At 42.0% G+C, this 26,000-nt stretch overlaps 2 protein-coding genes across 2 annotated transcripts in view; one reads left to right on the top strand and one right to left on the bottom strand.

Annotated features, from left to right (window-relative positions):
• Nucleotides 1-16,483, top strand: part of lin7a (lin-7 homolog A (C. elegans)) — a 32,869-nt gene extending 16,386 nt beyond the window's left edge. Inside the window, exons 3-6 of the mRNA XM_068717246.1 lie at nucleotides 5,083-5,154; nucleotides 11,184-11,393; nucleotides 11,809-12,024; nucleotides 14,578-16,483. Of these exons, the coding sequence (XP_068573347.1) occupies nucleotides 5,083-5,154; nucleotides 11,184-11,393; nucleotides 11,809-12,024 (498 nt within the window). The 3' untranslated portion in view covers nucleotides 14,578-16,483. The remainder of the gene's footprint in view (nucleotides 1-5,082; nucleotides 5,155-11,183; nucleotides 11,394-11,808; nucleotides 12,025-14,577) is intronic.
• Nucleotides 16,484-21,818: 5,335 nt separating this feature from the next.
• myf5 (myogenic factor 5) lies at nucleotides 21,819-23,952 on the bottom strand. The gene is made up of 3 exons (XM_068716747.1): nucleotides 23,452-23,952; nucleotides 22,441-22,513; nucleotides 21,819-22,280 (listed from the first exon to the last, which is right to left on the bottom strand). The coding sequence occupies exons 1-3, from the start codon at nucleotides 23,899-23,901 to the stop codon at nucleotides 22,084-22,086; spliced, it is 720 nt and encodes a 239-aa protein (XP_068572848.1). The 5' UTR covers nucleotides 23,902-23,952; the 3' UTR covers nucleotides 21,819-22,083.
• Between the last annotated feature and the right edge of the window lie 2,048 nt (nucleotides 23,953-26,000).

The following is a 26,000-nucleotide window of genomic DNA, read 5'->3' as shown; positions in this document are numbered from 1 at the left end:
TTCTCAGCATATTTCTCATAGAAACTCATTAGAAGCTTTGTTTACAGGTAGTACCTCGTAATGAAAAGGTCATCCAACACTGTAATGACACCAATTAGTAGAAGTGGCTTCTGACAGAGCATTACGTAAAAACCTCGACTTCATGCAAAGTGACAGAAAGGAAGAAAAGCACTAGTCTTCTCGTCTCGCTGGGTCCAGATCTGCACCGGCCCTCTCGGGGAAACCTGGCACATCCAGACGCCAACTGCACGCCTGGAAACCAGCTGAGTGATCTCCGTCCCAGTCACTGTTCACAATGACTCTCAAAAACCCTATGAAAAGGGTCTTAGCAGCAGCAGCAGCAGCAGCAGCAGCAGCAGCAGCACATGCCCTTTTCCAAGAGGCAAAGATGCAGACCACTTCACCCACAAAGACCTGGCTAAACACAGTCACCAGGGAAACCACCAGAGCTGCTCTAGAATAAGTGGGCTGCAGAGAGGCTGACTGTAGTCGATTACAGGTTTGTGAGAGCCGATGATACAACAGCTTCTTGCTGCGGTGCTGAGCCAGCTGGAGGACAGGTTGTAAGTGCTGGCCATTGCATACTGTAGGCTATTATTGTTACTACGCAGAGTTATTGTCGTGAAATATCACAGCTCTCAACAGCTGGCTATTCCGATGAACTGTTAGTACCGAAACCATTAGAGGCGACATTCACATCCGCAGGGTTGTAGTAATGTAGATCGGTCTCGAGACCAAAGAGGACTCAGGATATCACTAAATTGCCTTGTGTTCTATCTTGATTTATTCCTCAATCATTTCTCTGGTTTTATGCAAAGCTTCTGCTTCATAACTTGACTCACAAAACATGGGACATCTAGTGTGAACACGGCAACATTAATCTTCAGCACTTACATGAACGCACCACTCTGGAAGAAATAAATCAACACTTTCGGCCACGAAAATGACCACAAAATGATATCATAACATAATAACGGGAATATGAATGAAGTAGCCCCCTGCAAGAGGAAAAATGCACTCATCCAGCCCTCTAAACAAATACTATATATGCTTTGTAGTAAACAGATACTGTTTACTACAGTATCTGGTATAGTCCTTTAATGTGAACAGTGTCCTCCACCTCCTCTAGCCGCTGTTATTCTAATTAATCTGGACTCCACTCACTTCTCCTTCCTGCATGTCATCCATCAGCGTTAACTACCCTCAAGTTAAAAGAGCGTTAAAACATATAGGTTAAACTGTGAGTCCAACCCTCCTGTTGTTCATTTCGATCACACAGACCTCTGTGACATTTCATTATTACAGATGACCTTTCTCTCAATCTGTGATATGATTCCTTCCTCCACACACACACACACACACACATACACACATACACACACACACATGTGATGTAGCTCATTTCACAGTCTGGAGGGCCAACGCACAGCCTGCGAAGATGGACATACTAATCTTATCCATATAGTGAAAACCTCATCCGTAAGTCCACCTCCAAACCTGATCCTGTATTCTATACGTCTACGACAATAGAATATACCCAACATGAATCAGCCTTGTTAAGGATGACAGGCTAGCTGTCAATATGAGGAATGGATAGCAGGGAGAAGAGTCTGTTCAGCAGTGTTGGGCTAAATGACAAAGAGACAGAGTTTGATGAGCTGGCTGTCTTTCCCCGCCACGTTCATCAATGACGAGGGGGGGGGGGGAAGGGGAATCTCGTCTCACTGCATCAGCCTGAATGAGTTGTCAGGGTCAATCAGCCTTGCAAATGGGAAAGGAAGGACACAAGACGAAATGACTGGAAGAGCTAACCAGCTGGAAATGATGGAGAGTGGGAATTCTCAGTTTATTGGGTTAGAGAGTCCCACTTGGCGAACACAGGAAGTGCAAAAAAGCTGGGCCAGAGCGATGGCATCTTTCATCAGCTTTAACGTTGTAGTTGATTTTCCACCTCGGCAGCAATTTCCAATCAACATAATTGACTGTGTTTTTTTAAAAATTTTTTATAAAACAAACGAGGGTGGAGGATTTGTGTTGATTTGAATCCCGGTGCCTCGGCCTCCCATGCTACATTAAGTTAAAGGATGTGCATTAACTCAGTCCTTGCAACTGCAATATTTTCCCCTCTGTGTCGGAGTTAGCACCAGGAAGAGGGTAAGTGTATTGTTAAGTCCTGTGCTGGTTTTCATCCTCTTCCAACCAGGCTTACCCGTCCCCCCTCCCTCCTCCCCGTCTCGCTGACTCAGTAGAGGAAGCAGGAAGCCATGGTTACAAGCAGCGTTGTCATGTCAGTTGGCCCCGCAGGCATCTTCCTCTGCTTTCTGGCTTTGTGGCGTCCTCCTCGTAGCAGCCAGTGCCCGCTATCCTATCAAGGAATAATGTGTGGTTAAAAAGGAAACATGTAGGAGAGGGTGGACTGATGGTGTGAGTGTGGTAGCGACGGGGCAGTGAAGACGTCTGGCGAGAGAAAAAAGCAGAAGGGTAATTGAAAAGATGCCTGCAGGACAACTGGCCTCTTTAGAGCAAAGTGCAGCCACAACAAGAGCAGACGGACATTCAAAAGCACACAGCTATTTGTTCTGTGTTCTGTGTCTGTTATTCAGGGCACAGCATTCAGGTTAAATACGCTGAGAGATAAATGTGCGTCTTGTTTCGCCTCCTTTAGAGCACTCACTGTAATACATTTCTCAGTGAATAATCATTTCTTATGCATGTATATGTTTAATGTTTAGTTAAATTTTAAAACTGCATTACTAAAATAGATATATAGATCATATTACTATGTGCACGTGAAAGGGGTCGCTCATAGGGATGAATCCACAGAGAATTACGCTACCTAGCGTTTTAGCATCTATCAGCTCGAAGTTTTGGTTTTCTTGCCTGCAAATGGATTGTTTTGGTCACTAATTAAGCTTTCAACTGCAAAATAACTTTTCAAAATTCATCCCTGATCCACCCTGTGAGAGAAATAAGAACACTCTTCTTTAACTGCCCGTTGTAGCACTGCCCCGTTTTACACACTAGATGCCAAATACTGCATGGCCATTGCAGCTGTAACAGACACACTCATTACTCAACATTTACATTACAGAGAGCAATGTTTCAAGGCCCAAAAGTCATTACTTTAACGTATATATGAAGACAAGCTGCTCAGAAGGGCAGACTTTTTGCAGGTAGAATAAATAGGTGTAATGAGCAGTTGCAATAGTGTTTAAAAAAAATAAGATAACTGAGCGAATAAGGAAGCCACTCTGCAGGCGCGCAGAAGCCAGAAAAGCCGTTCATGGCATTTATAAAGCTGTGCTCAGCCTCAAAATGTGCAAAGGTGGAAGAAGTCCTCGGGTAAAGGTACCATTTGGGAGCTGAGTGTGTGTGTTTGTGGACTGCGGGCTCCTTTTCCCCCCGAATGCATCAGCGCTATAAATGTGTTGTAAGTCTGAAACGTAGAGCCGCACTCTCAGTTGGTCTTTGAGATTCATGAGCAAACAAGACAACAGAAGCTCGGAGATATTTTTTTTTTTTCCACCCATCTCTGAGATCTTTACATACAAATATCGGAGGGTTTGTATCTTATAAGTATACATCCTTTTGATGGTTCAGAGAAGCGAGGCCTTTTCTAGGGTTTGCACGTGAAAGCCATCGGGTGCGTTCTCTTCCAGGCGAGCTGCCACGCTTTGATGAGAGAAATCATGTAGTGAGTGGAAAGAGACGATTCAAATTCATTTCTTAGCCACAACATATATTGTAAGTCATGGAGGAGAGTTTATTTAGCATTTTGTCATTACTCTGATAAGAATCTGATTGCTCGTTCGCTCAATGAACTGAAACTGCAATCAATGGAAAATAATTAGATGTGTTTGAGAAAAACTTGTCTGCTGAAATGATGTGATCTTTGCAGTAAATTGTGTGTTTCATCGAGTCAGTTGCACCGACTCAGCAAAAAAACATTTCCTCTGAAACTTTTTGTAATCAGCCCCATACATCTATATCACTCTCATCTCCAATAGCATTGGAGGGATCTGACTGGTTTTAAGCTGCAGTACTGACTGGTCTGGTGGAGATGTATATGAATCGTTCAAAAGTTCCTCTTCCAGAAAAAGGGTACTTTTGTGTTACAGTATATTAACCAGACATCCTCATTCGAAGCTGTCTCTATCTTCTTCTTGCTTTTATCCTTAGGTGTCTTTAAAAGACACATCTTAACTGGAAAGGTCAGCAAAGGTGTGCATTGATTCTGTCTGCCTCAGCAAATAGGCTGAAAATCTTGTTTTTCACCCAACTTGACATACAGTATTAAACAGAAAACCTTGTTTTTCTACAGTAACCCATGTCTTGGCACCGGCTCAGGCCCAGCAGTAATTTTTGGATTTGTTCTGGAGGCTTGTTGTGCTCTGCATTAAGGTCTCAGGATGATATTGTGCCTCAATTTCCTGCGCTACATGTAAGAGTTACAATTTTCTCTTATTTATTCTTATTGATGGTAAATGGACTTGTTCTTGTGTAGCGCTTTTCTAACACTAAATGTCATTCGCCCATTCATACGCCGATGACAGGGGCTACCATGGAAGGTCGCCTCTTCTTCATACCAAGTCAATGGACAAATAAAGAGCACTATTCAGCTAGAGTTTGTTCAGACTATGTTATCTGCAAGGCTGATAACCCTCCCACCCTAAAACATCCTTAATTCAGCAAATGCAATATTCTCTTATCTTCTCCGAGCGTCTTCACTAAATTCTCGTCCACACATTTGCTGCTGGTGTCTTCACATTTCAAAGGGATTACAAGGCGTTACTAAACTTGATTTGCACTCTCACCCAACTCACTCAAAAATATTAGGATTTGCATATTGTTTGAATGTGTAAGATTGTGGGTGATGCAATTAGCGCTAGCGCAAAATAACTCTGGGGCTGAATGGTGGGTGTTTTTTTTTCCCTCAGTCATTTCATTAATGCAGTTTATTTCTGTACAGCCAGCTGTGAAGGAACACCATTATTTGACTGTGGAAATGTGCTGTTTGGGCTCAGGCGCAGGGCAACCACGTGAAACATAATTATAACACCTGTCTCTCTTCATTTCTTTCAGGTGTACCAGTACATGCATGAAACCATTACAGTGAATGGCTGTCCAGAGTACCAGGCGAGGGCCACAGCTAAGGTAGGAACTGCTCTGGAGATCTGCAGCTGATCTCTGCATCAGTGATTATTTGGAATGAAAACATAAAGTATGACAAATGAGTTGCAAACTATCTGTGAATCACATTAGCGGGTGATATCATTCTCATCTTGTCCTCTGGCCAAAGCAGGATGAAATGAGCAACGTGTGTTCTACTTCGCTAATGGCCCTCATTAAGAGTGTGCATGTAATCAAGCAACAACGCATGAGAGTGCTGTTTTTGCAGGAATAAGGCTAAATATCACATGTGTGTGTGTTTTTGCTGTTGTCCCAGAGTTTCATTACTGATCTTTATGAAACAAAAAATAAAAGAGAAAGTAGCTGAATAAAGTTTAAGCTGCTGTTTGTTTTTACACAGTTTGTTCTTGCTCAACTGCAGGATGAAACTTCAGTTTAGCATAAATGCATAAAACGGTTGTCAGACAGAAAATGAACATGAGTTCCCCGGTATAGCTGCACGGATTGTAAAGCCCCTTGTGATATTGGGCTGTGTAAATAAAATTGACTTGAATAGCGAACTGCAAAAGGACATGACGGTCCACTGGAAAAACAGCTCTTAATTTTCTTGAATTCCCTCAGAAGACAATAACACACCTTTTTTCCTATTCCTTCTCTAGCATGCAATCTCGCTAAATCCACAGCGACCCACAGTCTCACATGTATAAACAAACCGGCGTGTGCAGATGAAGAGGCAGCTACTTTGGTTAGCCAGCAAGTTTCCCCACTAGTGCCTTAATCCCAATGCAGTTAGCTTACATCTATGTTTACTGTTGAGTCGGACTCAGAGACAAGCGTTACGGATGATTTATGTAAAACTGAAGTATATTTGGAAAGCTTTAAGAGGCTCGCTCTGTTTGAGGTTGTTTTGCTCTTCCTGAATATTTAAAAAAATCGAGACGGCGACTGCAAATCTAGCATGACTTATAGTCAGAATGGACACGAGTAGGATAACAGCCAGGTTAACTGATACTGGACTCTTTCAGATATTACAAACCAGCAGATTTAAAAGAACGGAAAAGTCCAAGTTTCTTCGAATAATCACACTGTGGGGGTCAGGCGGTAGACCACGCAAGCGGCAAAGTCAGGCAGACACAACACACTAGACCTGACAACAACAGTGAAGATGGAGCGGTTTATATACTGCAAGACTAATCAGGGAAATGGGGAGCAGGTGAGTAAGTGGGCGGAGATGGTCCGACGAGGGGAATGGGGTTACTTCAGAGCACAGGGATCTATAATGACAGGGACAATGAATGATTAGGATCTGACTGAAGTCATGACCGCTATGCCTCAATCTGTGCCTTTCTCAGAGGCTTCAGAGGTTTCATTCATAGCTCATATAATCTGTATCAAACTCTTTTTTTTTAAACTTTATTCAGGCTACACACATTATAGATTGTATTAGGTTTACATAAAGTTTAGTCAGCGTGTTTTGGGGAAAAAATCGCATAAACTTGTAATCAATACTGACATCAAAAAGCTTTTTTGAAGGGAAGAAAGGTGGACAGCATATTTCAGAAGGAAATCTTTTTCTTTTAATATGAATCCAGAATGACCAGCTCTTCATCCCTATTTCAACAATCTTAAGCTGCTAACTGTATTTGAGCTGTATATCTTTCTTTACATCATGTTCACCCACGAATCATCAGATAAGCAGCCACTTGATTTCCATCTTTACTCCCATTACGCACACATTTGGTTTGCTGATGACACAACCTGGATGAAAAATGTCTGCAAAACAATATAATGATAAAAACATATATTTCTCTTGGTATTGTCATAACTGAGAAGCTCATTGTATTTTGAAGGACAGCTCTTTACTGTTCGTTGATTTAACCTTATACTTATCCTTTAAAGCTCATCCTTTTTCAGACAGACATTTCTTTTTTTTTTAGTTGCTGCCTGCTGTTTAAAAGACATCGCGGTCGTTTCACAGGTGAAGGACAAAATCAGAGACGTTTCCTGGTGCAGTGTGAATGGACTAAGCACATTCTGGTGTAGAAAAAGAGACGAGTGACACGGTCAGACCTGTCGTCAGCACCTCGCCTTGCAAAGACACACGCCTAGAAAACAAAGCAGGCAGCGGAGGAGAATAGATGAAGGTAGCTCTCTGTCCTTCAGTTGTTCAGTGTCCAGCTGGGTTCACTCCTCTTCAGTACATCACAGTGCTGCGTGAGTGGGAGGGTGGAGGATATGAACAGAAAGGGATGATGAATGCAGAGAGATGGTACGAGGCTTCAAATGATGAGTGCTTTATTCTCTTTTGTTGCCTCCTCCAACCAACGCTGAAGATAGATAGATAGATCATTTATTGCACACACAAGAGTGCAGAGACTGTTGAATTTCAATTGAACGCCTGGTTAAAAGAATGGTTGAACATATTGATGAACACTCTTAATGGCTTTGTGGCTGAGTGTTAGATTATAGAAGATTGAAACCTTTCACTCATTTGTGTGTTAAACGTGATTAGCTTAAATTACCATAAAGGCTGGAAGCAGGCCTTCAAAGCTAACTTGTATTTTCTTTGTTTGGTCTTTTTTTTTCTCTTTTTTTAGATGAAAAGGTTGGGTTGTGTCTGTGCATTAAATATGGAGGTTGAGCCAGGAGGTGAATAGTGTAGCTTAAACAGCTGCTGGAAGCAGTGGGAGACAGCTAGCCTATAGCTCTCCTTGAAGACTAAAGAAATACACCTTTCAGCGCCTCTAAAGCTCACTCATTCACAAATTATATCTTCCTTGTTTAATCTTTTTTCTATCTTTTTTTTAGGATTAGGGTCCATTTTTTAGATGAAGCGATCCGGTCGTGTTTGTGCATTAAATATTGAGGTTGAGCCGAGACGTGCTTATCTTAAACTGCTACTGGAGCAGTGGAGTCATCTAACCTGACTCTCTTCAAAGTAAAAAAAATAAAATAAAATACAACCAGCACCTCAATCACAAGCTATATCTTCTTTGTTTAATCTGTTTTTCTTCTTTTTGTTGATAAAAAGATTGGGTTGTTTCTGTGCATTAAATATGGAGTTAGAGCCAGGAGGTGTAGAGCTCTCTTCGAAGTAAAAAAACAAACCTTCCAGAACCTCTAAAGCTCCCTCATTCAAAAGTTGTATCTTCTATGTTCAAGCTTTTTTTCTATCTTTTTTTAAATGATAAGATCTGCTTGTGTTTGTGCATTAAATATGGAGGTTGACCCAGGAGGTGATTAGCATATAGTAGCTTAAACGTTCACTGGAAGCGGGGGGGAGACAGCTAGCCTGACTCTCTTACACCTTCCAGACCCTCTAAAGATCACCAACTAACACATCTTGTTTGCTAAGCCTGTCAACCATTTCAAATGTTATCAGCTGACTGAATGGGCCCAACTGCACCTGCCACGGTGTAAAACTGAAACTTATTGTGACTCTAAACAAAACAATACTAGGTTCAGGCAACAAAACTGTCTGGTTAGGTCCAGGAAAAAGATCGTGTTTTAGGTTAAAATAAGAAACACGAACAAAACCCATTCATCACCTGAGCCCTCATTAAGAGTGTGAATGAAACGCTATGTAAACCATGTCCCTCTTAATACTATGTCCCCTGACTTCCTCCTTTGCTCTTGTCATAATAAGTACTATTACTAAGGACCACTAGAGGTCGGCGTCGTCTTCCTGCATCAGCTCAACCATGTGACTAGATGATAACGTTCTGAACCTATAGTAGGTATAGCAGGCCTCTTCTAGCCCAAACCCATTTTTATTTTACTTTTTGTCGGTTGGCTCTGGATCAATTTTCTCATTTTACTCTTTGCAAAAAAAAGCAAACAAGTGTATTTCCCACATGTATTGTCAAACTGTTCCTTTAAAAAGGATGCACAGAATTATGCTGTCAACAAAGTTGGAACATCTATTTGTCAAGTGGTCACCATTTGTGATGGAAACATGTATCTAGTGAGTGAATATAGTAATTTCACCCTACAAAGGAACTGCAATGTTTAATCTGGGGTAAAAAAAAGTGTCTTTTTTCTAAGCCTGAAGCAACCATAATGACAAGATTTAAGCAGCTTTAAAACTTCTTCCTACTTTTCTCTCTTTGCCCCAAACTTTGAGAAGCTACCGCTCCTAAATCTGTATTCACATTGCATGTCCACTGGGCAATCAAGCACACGGCTAATGGCCTGAGCTGGCTTAGCTGTGGGGACACTCTCAACTGGGAGCAATGGAAGTTTTTTAAAAGTTTTTTTACTCTGTCACAGTATTCACAAAGTCAGGCCACAGTGCTAATTGCATTCAATCAGTATCACACATGTATTCTGAAAGGGGCAAAGCTTGTGAAAGATGCAGACACTCTCGACCACTTAACTCAGTGAGATGGTGAATCTCCCGACAGTTGAGATTTGTGTTTCACCTGAACAACTCGATTTTCTTTGATTGCTCCATTAATTAAATCAATTCAGCCTCTAATTCCTGGCCCGAGGCCTTTATTACTGATCTTAATGGAGACAGAGACTATCAGGGCTATATGGGCTCCGGAGACAATAGTGGGAGCTGATGATCAATTGACTTTGGATGTAAGTCATACTTACACTGTACAGAGTTGTTTTGGAGAATGTATCTTCCAGCAAGCTTTTCATTTGAAATACCTCCTGTGTTTGAGAGGTGCCACATTGCTTTTTGGTTCGCGGGAAATCTAGATAAACTCGGGAAGGTCAATATGCAGGGAGGGCCTGGTGAGGAGACGGTATGCATGCTGAGGAGCTGCCTTTTAGCTTCAAACTGGGCCGGGGAGGGAGGGGCCGAGGAGCAGAGGAGGAGAAGAAGGAGGACAGAGGGAGAGAAAAAAGTGAGGGTGAGGGGAAGCTGGTAGAATACATCAACCAAATTACAACAGCCAGGGAAAGAGAAATGAGCAAAACAGTTTGAGCAGGGACGTGGATATGAAGATGAATATGTGAGAGAGAGAGAGAGAGCAGAGATGGGGATGCTGCCGGGAGGGAGCGTCAAAGCTCTCAAAGTGCCAAGACACTTGCCTGCTGCTGGGGAATTTGGATACACATCTGCAAAAGCTTCTGACAGAACCTCCCCTCCCTCCGCTTTTTTTTTTATCCTCCCTTTTCTCGATCTACCTCACATATCATAGATGACGCCGACTTGACAGCGAGGCCCCTTTGGCAATGAATCTGTGCATCAGTGGGCACGGGGTGTCTCGCTCTCTTGTTCGTCTGCCATTAGCTTTTCCCAGCCTCGGCTAACAAGCTCCTGGGTGCTTTGTTCTGAACGAGGAGCAAGGAGCTCTGGGTTCAAAGAAAAAAAAAACAACGGCCCAGCGAGCAACGTGAACCAGCTGGTAGAGATACAGAGGGTGAAAGTTGTCTGGCGGCTCCTCCATTGTGGACTTGGATGTGTTAATCCATGTGCTTAGAAAGCCGGAGAACTTCTCATGTGGAGTGGAAATCCCCGGCCCTGACTAAATCCTAACGCTTTGTTGCAGAAGATGCAACAGAGGTTCACATTGTAAACCCACCTTCTCGATCATTTTGTAGTACTTTTAGAATTGGTTTCCTCTGTTGCGTTCAAATCCTTCTCAAAAGTAGGATTTCCCATAAAGCCTGTTGTCTCAAATGCTTTTTTTGTTTTGTTTTAAAGGTCTACTCTTGCTTTTCCAAAGATGATAAATGTATTTGAGTTCATTCTGACCTTTTGGAACTGTATTTGTAACAAAAGGGTCATACTTTTGGAGCTTTCAACCGCATCTAATGGTCTTTATGCGGCCTGTGGTTTGGGCTCTACCACTCTTACTGATGGAGACAGGTAATGTGCAGTATGAAGAGGAAGTGCTGCAGAGAAACTCAACTCAGTGAACAAAATTACCCATTTTCTTTGCACTCTTCTTTTGCAGAAAAACTGTCCAATTCAGCCCCGTGTTACACCTTGTGTATACAGTATTAAGTCTCAAGATTAATATGCACATACAGATATAGTTTGTCAGGGTTTTGGAGATAATTAGTAGTGAAAAAAATCCCATCATCTCTTCCTTCAGGCAACGGTTGCAGCCTTCGCAGCCAGCGAAGGTCACTCCCACCCGCGAGTGGTGGAGCTACCCAAGACGGAGGAAGGGCTGGGCTTCAACGTGATGGGCGGCAAGGAGCAGAACTCACCCATCTACATCTCCCGCATCATCCCCGGAGGCGTGGCTGAGAGGCACGGCGGCCTAAAGCGAGGGGATCAGCTCCTGTCCGTCAACGGTGTGGTAGGTCTGACCACGCTTACATTTTGACACACAACATATGGTTTGGAGGGAGAGTGCAGATACCCTTTTTTTTGGTCCTTTATTATTGAAGGCGGCTTCCAAAAAGATATATCCATGACTGAATTTTTATCAACTTCTCACAAAATGAAGTAATATTTAATTTCCAGTTTGATATGTGAGTCAACATTCAGGAGAGCTGTTGAGATCAAAAGTGATGTACATGACTGGAGTAAGGAGCTGAAACACTTCTCCAACAGCAAGAGAGCTTGCTCGCTTTCACATAATATCGCTGTATATTAAAAATGGAGGAAATATTCTTTTCTTTTTTTCAAAGAGGAGCTACTATATTTAAAACTATATTCAAATGAGCTTCCTTTAAGCTTCCACTCTTTCCATCTCTAAACCCCCCCCGCAGAGCGTGGAAGGCGAGCACCACGAGAAAGCGGTGGAGCTGCTGAAGGCGGCCAAGGACAGTGTGAAGCTGGTGGTGCGCTACACCCCCAAAGTGCTGGAGGAGATGGAGGCTCGCTTTGAGAAGCTCCGTACAGCCCGGCGGCGCCAGCAGCAGCAGATCCTCATGCAGCAGCAGCAACAGCAGAACGTGGCCTCTCAGCAGAACCACATGTCGTAGGTGAGGCGCTTCATTGCTTTACGGGTGGGGGGGAAAGGAGGCACCTCCAGAGAAGAAGACGATGACGTGAATGAATAGCCAATCCCAGGTTTTAATAGGCTGGGACACACTGGAAGCAGAATTTAAAGCTACTACGAGGAACTTTCATTTCGTGTTGGTTTTGGCGGTCCCTGTGGACAAAAGCGGTAGTGTATCCGAGTCCCTTTAGAAAACCTCTCATTTCACTGCAGCAGGCTCTGACCGTCTGCTGTGCTCAGTCCTGGTTCTGGTTTTCCCGTGCCTCCCTTTCCTTCCTTCCTTACCTCCCAGCTGTTCCAGTGTCAAGGTGACCGGACCTTTTCTGTCATAAATGTTTTATTTATTTACTTTAATTTTATTTACTTTCCTTGTTCTAACTTCTTTTTAATCAACTGTGGTGTAAAACAGTTGTGTCAAGAGTAATACATCTTGCAAGCAAACAGAAGAGGAATGTAGATGGAGAGAAGTGGAAGCCGGTTCAACTCTCCCTTTGAGTTTTCTCCGCCATGCTCTGCTTGGCCTTGAGAACCGTTTTCATTGGCTCGTGTGCAGGTTGCAGACATTTACATCCCGGCACAAAGCCCAAAACTTCAGCGGTATATTTTGCAAACTCAGCAAACTTTACTGCTTCTGCTATCTTTCCACCAGTGATTCTGTTGTGAAGGCTATAAATTATTCAAGCTTAAATCGATTACGTCTGTGGCTCATGCTCTGCAGGTACGGCCTGCAATGCTGTTACTTGGAAGCTACAGCTGGATGGACCACATACCTCTGCTTTAGACAATATTGTTACAGTCCAAATTTAGAACAAAGCTCTGCACTGCCAGTCAAACTAAAAGCACGCTTTCCACTGTGTGAAAATAGCAAAACTTAAAAGCAAGAAGAAACTTTTCAGACACTAATCACACCATTAAGTTAAATCATATCGCGCTACGCTTAATTCAGCCCGGGCTTCTCAAATTATTTAAGCGTTTCCCCTGATGCACTGGAGGCGGGCATGTGTCCAAAATCTCAGAGTCGCTGCCCGCTTGATGCTAAGTCCCCCAGGCGTATCTCTCGTCTTGCACTTGGCACGGAGCAGCTTGGGAAGGTATTTGGGAGCTTGTAACGGTGTGTTATGGTGGAGCTACAGACAGGGAACGGAGCAGGGATCATGTTTTATCAATGCCGGCGTGCCGAGCGCAGAGATTTGCTGTGGAGGGCCAAGAGGCCGCGGACCAAGTGACACGCACAAGCAGACAAGAATGCAACATAAGCCACTGGTTTGCCTGGTGTTCATCTGTCTCGGTCTCTTGGATGGTGTCTACATTACACGACTAGCTGGAGTGAGACTTTAATCTCCTGATAAATAATTAGCAGATGATAAATATATGTAATAATACCGCCTCTGCTCCTTTTTCCTGGGAGTTAATGTATTCATTTATAAAATTGTTATTTGAGTTATTTTAGAACGATGCCTCTAACGCTGCAGGAAACTCTGCATATGTATGCGTCTTATAGTGACTAACCACATCAACTAGGCCCTACATACATTTCCATAATACGTTTTGAATAAACATAACTTTTGGTTTTACTGCTAAACCTTCCAAACACACATGCCTCCTCTTCAAATTCAAAGTTTAATAATGAAAAATAATACAACTTTAGCTCTAAAATAAACTGTAATAACATGAATGCCCTTTACACTTGTTTTAAAGTAATTTTTCATCACATATAAAATTATACTTCAAACTGAGCAAAGAAAATGAATAACTTCCCGGGGAAAAGGGTGAGGCAGCCACACACACGTCTCGACAAACTTCTCTTCTAATTAGCAGATTGATAATGAAAATATATCAAACTTTAACTGCAAAGCGTGCATATATCAATGCATTCAAGCTACAGTTGTCTAAAATAACTATACGTCACATTTATAGCAAAAAAATGCTTCCCGGGAAAAAGTCAGGAGTGAAAAGAGGAAATAAAGCTAAGTGCTCCACAAATAGTTCTTGAAATAAATGGATTGCTATTCGTTCTGCTGAAACACACATTCTCCCCTTACATTAGAAAGTGTACAAAATGTCGGCCATAAAATGTTGGCAGTGATTGAAGTGGAAATATAACACACCAGTTACACCTTCAAATCACAGGAATTTATAACGCCTTGTTCATAATTTAGTGCAACCATATAGACCCACTACTACCCCTGCAGTGTAGCAGCACATAATGGTGCAGAGATGTCCTCTTCAAGACGGGTAACCAGTGGACAGTCTTAGTGTAATGTTTATTGTCTTCGTTACATGGTGAGCTGTGTTCTTTTAAAGGAGAATATTTTTGTGTCTTCCTTGTGTTTGCCGTGACATTTGGGCAGCGTGATGACAGGGGACTGCCCTCAAAGTGGGTTTCTCATGCCAAAAGTGCGAGGGTTGCCGTAATTGACGCTTTGATCAGAATAATCAGGCATTACGTAATTAGCTTGATAACACTGGGGTCTGTGAGTCTGAACCCTCTAAAAGCATCGCTCTCAGCTCGTCTCTCTCCTTTAATGATCTGCAGGTTGTTCCAAAAGAAGAAGAAGTGAAGGAAAAGTGGATCTCAAAAGACCATCTGTTTGCGCTGAGGATCCCAAAGGAAGCTCTCCATCGCGGAGGAAACCAACAAGTAGAAGACTCTTTTTCTTACTCTCTCCCTTCCAGTGCACCACCGATTACTGAGCAAAAACAAAGAGAGACGTTCGTCCTGAAATTGGTGCTTTGGAAAAACAAGTATGAGGGAGGCTAGCTCTGAAAGTCGTCCATTTTAACTTCGTATTCCCTTTTATGAGTTGTTCTCCCCGGGTGTGAGTCTCCTTTTCTTGTGTTTGTTGTATTTGTTTACAGTCATCCACTTTTTGATTGCTTACCGAACATCCATTATGGCACCTTTGCCATTTGTACAGTGGTGTTTCTATTGATTCTTCAACTGGTGCTTGTGTCTCTGTATGAATGACCATCGGATTCTTTCTTTTTTTTTTTGTGTGTGTCAAACTTGTCCTGTTTTGGATAAACGTGAACTCTTTTTTACCTTCTATATTGTAGCAGGAACGATTTTGTATCTTGTAGGTTTAGCAATAACACCCAATCTTCTGCTTTCACACCTCACCACTAAATTCACGATCGGATGCGTGCATATATACAGAGAACATGTAAATCGTTGTAAAGCAAACTGGGTCTTATGTACTGTAAGGCAGCTTCTGTGTCCAAATCTATCCTCCGTGCCATTTAAAGAGATTATCGATTTAGAAGTGGCATGGATTATTAATGTGCAATAACTGCGGCTTTGTAAGCTACTCCCAACTGAGATTCATCTAGAAAAATATATCTTACCATGAGATTTTATCGAGGTTCAAATCAACCCTCAGAAATGTTGTCCTGTTTCCGACAGACAGACAGAATGTCACCAGTTTTCATTTGTGAGTGGGAGTTAAATCAAATTATGATAGAATTATTTTTCAGACATGTCTATATTATAGTTTATGAGATCAGAGATTTAACATAATGTTGTATTGTTCCTTTTAAGTATTATGTACTATTTCTGAGACGTGCAGATTATTATTTAAAATCTATTCCTTGTATAACAGCTGAATACGAGCACATAGTTCATGTCGACCTGCGTTTCTGTTCTGACAATCATTTTTCCTCCGTACCTGTTTTTAAACTTAGAGTTAGAGTGGTCATTTCTGTCGTCTGCATATTTGGTGCTAAGCGCTCCTTGTTGTGGGTTTTTTTTTTTTTTTTTGCACTACACTTCCCAGAGATCACTGCGTTGTCAACTTTTGTGTCTGGTACCGTCTTGGGTTTTCTGTCCTTTTGTTTTCTGTAGGTGGCGCTCTTTTCTTTGTTTGTTCAACCGTGCCGGCTTTCACCTCTTTTTCTTCTTTTATTTCCCATAAACAAATCCAAAACATGAAACGCATCACTTCCTGTATGCCGGAGGATTTTCTTTTTTCACTCCTGCTGTCTGTTAAGAACAGCGACTGAAAAGCTGTCAGGAAGTTGCATTTTTCATGTTGCTGATTTTTCCTTATTGACAGAAAGTGATCATTTCCATTTTTTTCTGATCTACATCTAATGGCACAATTCCAGCAGAGCAAAATCCTTCTTCGTGTGTACTCCGTTCCACGCTGCCAGATGTTGCCCATTTCCTATACAGCCTGTTAGCGCTAAGGTCACTTGTATTCGGTGAACTCTGGGCTCAGGTTTTAAAGGACATTCACTCACTCGTCCAGAAGAACATCTCAATACAACAGATCCCTTTTTGTATCTTGAAATCACAGGTACTCTTTCTTAATTGACTTACATTTTTGAAGCTGATGGTCCTGTACTTACCGTAAAGATTGAAAAAAAGACAACAAACTGTTGATATGCAATTGTTATACATACTATATTTGTATAAATAAATCTATGTGCTTGTGTACAGTGAATGCTTTGTCGACCCTTCCTTCATATCACTACATCAGAGAGCCATTGATGTGTCACCTGCTGAATAACGGCAAAGAAGCAGATACAAAAATTACGAAAAAAATACAGATGGTTTAGGGTCATAGCTGCATCCAAGCCCTCCCGAAGAGATATTAATGATTCATTTGGAGAGGTGGGAACATAGAGTCCAGCACATAGTGGTAGTGTGCACTACAGGAGGAAGAATTCTGCTGAATCATACGCATCCTACAGAAAACGTGTGTTATATCTTTAAGCCAAACTATACTGTTCGTGGTGATGCTTTTGGCTCAGACTCCAGTATGCCAGCATGCAGGTCTAGTTTTCTTGTTCGTATTGCCTAAAAGTAATCATATTTAACATATATTGAGTCTTAAAATACTGAAATCTTCCCATAGAAATACTTGTCACGTGTATGTTGTTAATTTTCTAATTAATCAAGATTTAAAATCTCTTCTCCAAGAGAGTCCTGGCCAAGAAAACATATAAGCACAAATAATAATATCATAAATACTAATTGATCAAACTTCTGAATTTCCATTCTCTCCAGTGCCTTTACTGGATAATAACTCTACTGAAAAAAATATAATATCATGTAAAAAAGTTACTAATGTTACAGTTAAACTCGTGATGTGTTTATTTCTCATCACAATGACACAACAGCTTGTCACTGGCTGCCTTTCAGAGATCTAAGTGCAGCTTCAGAAGGTGAGGTGATTAAACCCGGAGCACTGAAATGTCCCTCTGAAGACTCGTCCAGCTTTTAGCCCTGCAACAGAAAGTCAATGGCCTTTTGTTGGCTCAGTACAAAGAGCAAACACTGAAACTAATAAAGAGACTCTTGTAAATGGGAGGTATTAAACTCAAACGGTGACAGCAGAAGCACAAAGCAGCGCTGTTTCTTCACCGGCAACCTGTTGCACACAGTGTTCAATCCCTTCTTTTTTTCTTTTCCTCTCCAGCAAACAACCAGAGCCCGACGTGAGAACAATCAAGAGTGCAGATGACGTGAATGCAGGTGACAAATCCCTCGCCCGTGTCCACGGCTTTTAATCAGGAGCAAAGAGCCTGAATGTAACACCTTGTCAGAATCACCAAGTAACCCAGATGAAAATAAGGAGAAGCTGCAGTTGAAGCACAGATGATAAAAAGATAAACAAGCCGTCAGTAACACGCTCTGATGTATTAATGGTGTGAAAATAGTTTTAATCGCCTTCTTGATCTCCTCCGTAATCTTCCATCGACACCCTGAAATAGCACTGAGAAAAGTGAATGTTTCTCATGCGTCTAACAGTGACGTCACTCAGGCTGCATCACATGACTTCACTATGAAGCTGATCAGATGTGACCCAGACTGGCTCGATCAAAGAAAGTGACGGATAGACGATGGATGCAGATTTATTTCCTTTGGAACAAATAGTTTTATTATATTTTAGACATCTAAATACATTTCATGGGTTTCTTTCCCATCGGGACACAATTATTTTTCAGGGAAAAAAGAAATATATATATTTATACCTCAATAGAGTGTTGCAGGAATAAGTTAGTTAGTTAGATGCATTAAAGTCTGTGATGAACACAAGCTGAAGACATTTTAACGTTTTGTTTTACGACGCAAAATACGTTAGGACATACACCTCTCGGGAATTGTGAAGTTTTTATGTGTCTTTAAAAAGGCGGTTGCTAACAAGTGTCTAAATGAGACACAAAACGTCATCACGCCAGAAACTATAGTTCTCCTTCAGCGTCGTGGTGATGACGTGAAGTGACCCTGGAGTAGTTCCGTTAAAGCCTAACATTAGCTTTTTTCTTCTGCCAAAAAAAAAAATCATAAAAGTGGTGTTTATTTGTGAAGAATATATTGCTGAACAAAATGTGATGTCTTTTTGTCAAGGGACCAGGGTGACGCTAACTTCCAGGGTTGACCGACAATAAATCGTCATCCCTGCAGCCCTCTATACCTCAATACTAATACAGTTCATCCCAAAAGCAATGCCTCTGAGTACAGGAAGAGAGAAAAACGGAATTAAAAACTAGAAAAAAGCCACAAGAAAAGAAAAAGATCTCAAAAGGTGAGATAATTATATCTGTAAGGCTGAAATGTGTTTAAAATGCAGGAATTCATTACTCCATTCTGACCCTATTTAGCGTTATAAGAAAGGACAGGACAGTTTCAGGGTTAATACAACTTTAACTGGGGTTAAAAAAGAAAGAACATGTTTCGATTTGAACACAAAGGGAGGATGAGGATCCATTCGTAAAACCAAACCTTGCAAACTCCAAAAAGGATAATATTATTTAAACATAGACGTTTTTTTTTATCTCAAATCTGGGAAAGATAGGACTGTTCCAATGTCAAACGCTTCATCTCCTCACCGGCAGCGGAGATGTCCATGGAGCAACCCACTTGACCTGTAACCTTTTCCCGCAGTAGCACCTCCCTGCACTCTAACCCTGTTGCCTGAGTGCACAACAGGACGCTAAGGAGCAAAGTCAATTCTACACGTAAACTACGTGAGTCAAAGAATCAACCCTCGAAGCTGTAATCGCATCGAAACATCAGCTGCAGTGCTTGAAACAGAATGTGTGCTTGACAGTTCAGAAGTGTATCGACCTTAAATCCTCTCCTTTTTCTGTCTCTGCTCAAACAGCTGCATGTGTAACATCACAGATTTTGGAGGGCAGATTCAAGTGTCCAAAGAGACCAGTTCAACATTTATTATAAGATGAGTATTCCCCTCAAATGTGAGGGACTATTTAAATTACCTTCAACAATCTTGATCATTAAATCAAAACACAGAGGGTAAAAATATGTTACGTGTTGTAGGAAATAGAAGAAACACCTCTCCCTTGTGGTCCCACTGAGTACTACAGTAATGACTGTGCTAGTATGTGAGTCATGTCATCCCAGAGTCAAGTTATTAATAATATCCATTCTCTGTCAAATCAGCACATGATGAAAATCTGATGAAAATTCACTTCATTTCCTCTGATTTCATGCTCGACCTCCACGGCCGCGGTGTAATCTCAGAGCATGTTCTTGTGTTGACACTCAGGAGCATATATGTGAGTGAGCGATTCATGAAGTGCAGCCATGGAAAATGACAAGAGTGACATTTGGAGCGCCGTACGCAGCCGCGGTGGTGGTGGTTGGTGAAATACAAGCCGCTGCTGGAATGTCCACAATGTTTCACAGCACCGGAGCAGAGACGCAGAACTGCTTGTAGTGTTTTACTCTCTCCAGTGGCAGAATAAGCTTATATTATATAATAACTATATATATATATATATATATGTATATATATATACATATATATATATACACACATGTACGTCTGTTTTGTATGATGTTTCTGAGGGGAAATGATTCAATACTCGTATACTCAATGCTTGTTTCCAAATGAATCTTTTGCTTAGTGCAATAGTAAAAGTATTTCCATCGTATGCTACTTTATACTATTCAATTAAATTAAAGAGACATTATACTTTTTACTTAACTACATCTTATTAACAGCTTTGCTTAAATTACATATTCAAGTTTTACATGTAATGCTTTATGAATATGTTGCACTCATGATGGTTCAAATGATCTCCACCTCAACCAGCTACAACCTCAACATACTACTTGCACATTAATGCATTGGCGATAATAATTTTATGAAAAATGGTTTCATAGTGGGCCATTTTTATGCATTATGAGTATTTTTTGTATACTTTAAGAACATTTTGCTAACAATACCTTTTACTTTTTCAACACAGGACGTTAACTTGTAATGGAGTATTTTAATATTGTTACTTTCACACAAGTAAATGATACTTCTCCCAACACTGGCGGGACTTGTGCTTTACTTCCATTTTATACTTTATACTTCTACTTCACTACATTTCAGGGAATTATTGTACTTCTGCTTTTGGTACTTTAATTAAATACATTTAGCTGAGAGAATTTCTGCACCTTCGCTATCAAATGCAGGATTTTTTCTTATTAGTATTTCTACATTGTGGTTCTGCCACTTTTACATAAGTGTGTTAAAAAGGCTTCCACTGCTGACCAGGAATAGCAACATCTTCAGTTCTTCTATCATCAGTATTTTAAAACAACAATAAGGAACATAATGCTCAGATTGATGATATACTGAGCCCCCACTAAAGGAATCCCATAAGAGAAGAACAGTTAGATATTTCATATTTATTTGTAATTTAACAAAGAGCACATTAGAGCAAGTAGAAGAAGAAAAAAAATCTTGATTCAGGAAGTAGAGAATGTGATCATGAGAACAATACTCACGAAGGAAATTAAACAAATGTATTGCCTCTATATAAGGTTTTTTTAAAAATACAGTTTGGTCACACATGTAACCCCCTCCTCCCTCTCAAGTACAATTAGAGGCCATTTGTTCTCAACTCTGGTGTCAATGGTGTAATCAAGGGTGTTAATGATGACTCACATTTGGAAGGAAAGAACAAATAGGTACACACAGCGCTGCCTCCCAACTAAACACACGCCCAGGGAAGTACAAAGAGACCCTAAAATGTGATCAAAGACGAACAAAATGTGCGTTTTAAATTCCTAAACTCTGCAATGATTTACTTTGTTGTTAACAGGTTTGTCTGTCTTTTGTTTAAAGCCTTGCTTTAATGCAGAAAATCATATTTTAAAAGGATAAATTGCCCTTTTACTCCGCTGTATGACTCAAACGCAGTAGGCATGAGTGGTTACAGCAGCGTGACATGATTAATGGCATCAGCTGACCTCTATCAGTTTCTAATGTGATATCCACACCTTGTTAGCTGGAGACAGTCTACACTGTCACATGATGAGTAACTTGACCTTTTATTTTGATTAAAACATATTTTGTATTCTGTATTCATCGTCATGTAAAAAGCACAAGAATCTGCAATCTAAAATGAATAATTTAGCCGTTTTAAAATCAGATGATGATGCAGTTGCAAACTCACTAAACAATAACTAATCAGTGGTTTAATGATGGAAACAGCTCTCTTGTTTCATTTCTTCAAAAATAATTTTCTAAAAACGCTACAATAGTGTGAGATCGTCATCGGTTTTCTGCTGTTGTTATTTTTTTTTTGCTGACAGTGTCTTCACATTTATTAGAAGTAAGAACTCCTGAGCAACTGCATTTCTTCACTATTTTGTCTTATTACACCTCCTGCGTTAACTCGAGGGTAAATATGTGAAGACATGGCCTCAAAGAAACAGAAGAGGAAGAAAAAACAAAAAAAAAGCTCAAACTTTTATACACAACAGTGAAAGATTTAATGTTCATGACAGCATGGAAAGAAAGAAAACTGCTTAAATACCACTTCATGTTGGAATAATGCAACATTAACTGTCATAATTAAATATGTCTCATTGGGTATGCTAGCATGTATAGAATAAATGGGCATTTACATTATTTACAATCTCATGTACAATATAAAAGCTGCTTGGTCCTCAGATACAGCCGAGTCTTCAGATTGGCACACAGCGTGTTCTTATCTCTCTCGTGTTGCAAATGCAGCTGGTGTTTTGGTGAAAGCAGGGCGCCCTGCCCGTGGCAATATGTCCACGTCAAAGTTTCCTTCACAGGACGTGGTAGACGGGCCTGGATCCGGGGCTCTCCGGCGTGCAGGGCTGCGAGTCGGAGCTGCCGGGGGAGAAGGTGGCCATGTCTCTCAGAGCCGGCGGGCCGCAGCCGGTCTCCACCGAGGACAGACGGTCCACGATGCTGGAGAGACACTCCAGACTGGAGGCTCCGACCGCCTTATCGCAGGAACTCTCTAAGAAGACAGAGGACATATGTTTATTCAAAAGCACACAAAAAAACAAAACATGTTTGATCATATCTTTATTCATTTTATAATATAGGACTCCCAGAGGCTCATCCTCTGGCACGGATGCATGTCATATTCACATCAGGCTGCTGTCAAAAGGTCTTACCGTTCCTCGCATATGAATAACTGTGGCTGTAGTTTGCATTCAGATGTTGCCACACTGGACTGTTGCTGTCGACCTGCAAGAAAATGGGAAATCAAATTTACCCTTGAAGTCTTGCAAACAGAAATGTGTTATGGTTGCATAAATACAAATATATATGTATGGGACAAAAAGAAGCAGGAAAAGTGCAAAAACAAGCGATGCCCTTCACGATATTCTGGACAGGCTAATAAATCCTAAATTCCAAAAAGTTATGGGCTTCTTTATTTCACTTCCACCTTAAAGCCAAAGTGGCAGTATGCGCTCCCTTCCCCTGCCAGAGCTCCGAGCGTGCCGAATCGATTGTATCAGTGGAAGCAACACCAGTTTGTGCAAGATGACACTTTCTCCTAGTAAATCTGCAGAAAATCCTGGCAGCGGTGCAGAACATGCAGTCAGGATGGAATGCAGAAAAGCGCCCAGTTTTTTTTCCTGCCAGACTTCAGTAAGGTGGATTTAGCTCGGTTTATTAGGGCTATAAAGTGTCCGGTGGTGGGAAAGCCATTACTCCATCCAGCACGATAACTTCTTTTATATTCGCTGATACACTGTCACCTTCAAACTGTTGTTGAGAACAACTAATTCAGCCTGACCTTTAATAACAATCATCACACACAGATTACTTGTAGGACTACAGAATAGATTTTAGAGAAGAGTATGACATGCATGGAGAGGCATTGTAATTGAGGTCATTGGGGCAAAACAAGACTCTTTGATTAATAGCTTTCTAGATGAAGAATCCAGGCTCTATTTTGAAAGGAAATACTCTACATGGTAATGAGAAATGGCACCAGGGCTTAAATGTAAGACTCTGAGGATACTTCGTTCAACAATAAAGGCCCTTTCAGGCGAACTTCCTGCAAAATGAAGTTGTAGTGTGTGTAGTTAATTCTCTGCCTGACTTTTGTTTTTTAGAGCTGCAACAACCTGCGATGTTTGCACAAGGAGGCTGAACATGTGGATCAGAGGTCTTACCATGCCATCAGAGCAGCTGGACAGCGGGCTCCCGGGCTCCGAGCTGCTCCCTCCAGGTAGGCCGTAGTAGTTTTCCACCTGTTCTCGTAGCAGGTCCTGCAGGCTCTCGATGTAGTGGATGGCGTTGCGCAGGATCTCCACCTTGGGCAGACGTTGGCTGGGGTTGGCCGAGGTGCAGCGCCTCAGAGCCTCGAAAGCGTGGTTGACCTTCTTCAGCCGCCGGCGCTCACGCATGGTGGCGGCCCGTCTGCGGTCCACAAAGTTGGACTTGCGCTTGCAGGCCTTGCAGGCCCACTGGAGGCAGTGTCCCGGCTGGTGGGGGGCCCCGGGGATCCTCACGTGCTCGTCCTCCTCAGAGCCATCGAGCTCCGCGCCGGGGCCAAACTCCAGGCTGTCCGGAGAGGAAGCACACGCGTCGTAGTAGACCTGCGATGGTGAGAAGACGTCCATATTTGCTGAGCAGAGAAGTCTGAATGGATGGAGAGATGGGCGCGAGGAGGAAAGAAGGAGTGGGGTGAGAGAGAGAGGAGACCTCTGAGTGATATGAGGGGTCTGTTGCCCCAGGCCCCCCTTTTATGCCCCCAGGCCAGAGCCCAGGGCCCACATTGGCCAGATCTAATTACCATGGCCCATTGGCCCAGCCAGAAGGCTGGCTGGGGTTAGCTCAACTCCCTCCCTGCCCCATCCCCAACCCGCTGTCTCTCACCCCCAAGTACCCTGCAGAGTTTCCCACATCTGCACTTACTGGTGTTTTCCTACTCATCACCACTCTCCCGTTCCAGCGGCTCTTCTCTTGCAAGGCCACGATGAATACAATGCTTGGGAATGCTTCAGGAGTTCGGGGGGGGGGGGACGAACATTTGCAGCTTTAATCACCACACGAGCAAGTGCTTCGGTTTCGCTCGATTCATCTGTGACCGTCCTCCAAACGTCACGTCGAGGCAGGCAACGGAAGTCACACTTCGCCATGAAGACATACATTACAAAAGCGTGTGTTTTGTTTTAGTCAAACTGTGCAGAAAAAGAGGGCGACCACTTGTAGGAGCATGCGGGCCAATTTTTACGGCGCAGACAACAGCGTTGCAGATGCAGCCCAGCTGCAAGGCAAGGTGTAACATTTCAAGCCCTGTGAATTCACGTTGCAGTGGTAAGCCCCCTCTAAAACACCCGAAGGTGCTGAGAATGAGGTGATCCTCCCTGTTTGCCTCATTTAAAAAACAGCAATCACACAATTGACACCGCTGGTCAACTCCCTACGCCATTTTGCTCCCAAGGACCAAATTTTAACCATTAAAAGTTATTGACACAAGTCAAGTACTTCAATTTCAGCACACAACATATGGCCATTATGGTGCAGGGTTGCTTTCAGCAATGAGGAATGCAAAGTTGTTTGTTTTTATTTTTTTCATTTTAATTAATCGAAGTGAAAATAAGGTAATTGGATGTTTTACATTGACAGCAGTGCATATTTAAAAAAAATGTTTTTCCTCACATTAGTAGAGAGATTCTGCCTCAGTCTGCTTTGTTTCACGCTGCTGACATCCGTTTCTGAGAAATAAAGATGGCGACACAGTAAACTGCTCTGGAGTGAAGTTTAATTGTCTCTCTATTTGCAGAATTGGAGGGGGGGGGGAGACAGCGCGACCCCGAACAAGCCGACTTGTTTAGGTAATTATGTTGTTGACAGCTTACAAGGATACAATGCGGATATTTCTCACAATGTGTCAAAACGTTTGGCGAGCCCCCTTCTCTGGGAACTGCGCGCACCTAAGAAAACAGCGGTACCCGCTGCCTCTGAATGACCGTCGGAGTTTGGATTAGGCACAGCTGAAGAAGACATCGGGCTCGCCTGAGCTTGTGGCTGCTGAGAAGATCAAAGGCTGCTCAGGCTGAGAACAACGTCGCCAACGAGAAAACCTGCTATCAACCCGAGAGCTGATTGCGGCTGGAGTTAAGATCGGCGCAGCACATGGTGGGACTGGGGCAAACCTCTATTGGCGCAGTCGTTGCGCGCGGGCCCGCAGGATCTGGTCCCTAGGGAACTCTCTTGAGTTTGCTTTCTTGTTGTTCTCAAGGGTCAGAGACAGAGTTAAGTGAAGGGCAGGAGGTGATCCTTTATGTCCATCTCCCTCACGTCTGAAACCCTTATTTCTTCTAAACTGCCTCGCGCTTTGACTTAATATGCTGCTCGTTTGGTGCAACACAAGCCCCACAGGCAGAGAGGCAATTCGTCACTTGCATTCCTGCAAAAATAAAGCTTCTAAAGCTCTTCCTGGCGAGATGAAAATTAATCACATTTTTTTTACTGCTAAAATACTGGGTGAAATTTGAGTTTTGAGATATAATAAGATAAGAAAAGAGATCTTAAAAATAAGATTAAGACTATAACTTCATTAAAACTACATATTAATTCAGAATCAGAAACGGTTTATTAAGTATTTTTGCACATACAAGGAGTTGATTGGTGCATGACAATAAACACTGTGCAATAGTAAAAGACATCATTAAAAATAAAAATATGTAAATTTACAATAGAATATGATAAACAA

The sequence above is a fragment of the Cebidichthys violaceus genome, unplaced genomic scaffold (genome assembly GCF_023349555.1).
Source record: "Cebidichthys violaceus isolate CVI_PGR_0920_01 unplaced genomic scaffold, fCebVio1.0.p SCAF_21, whole genome shotgun sequence".
In the NCBI taxonomy this organism is placed as follows: domain Eukaryota; kingdom Metazoa; phylum Chordata; class Actinopteri; order Perciformes; family Stichaeidae; genus Cebidichthys; species Cebidichthys violaceus.
This window is presented reverse-complemented; position numbering and strand designations above follow the sequence as displayed.

Coding starts and splice junctions, on each gene's coding strand:
- myf5 (XM_068716747.1), bottom strand. CDS start 23,901: ATGGACGTCTTCTCACCATCGCAGGTCTACTACGACGCGTGTGCTTCC. Junction 22,514..23,451: donor CCAGCTGCTCTGATGGCATG/GTAAGACCTCTG, acceptor ATTTTCTTGCAG/GTCGACAGCAACAGTCCAGT. Junction 22,281..22,440: donor TTATTCATATGCGAGGAACG/GTAAGACCTTTT, acceptor CTGTCTTCTTAG/AGAGTTCCTGCGATAAGGCG.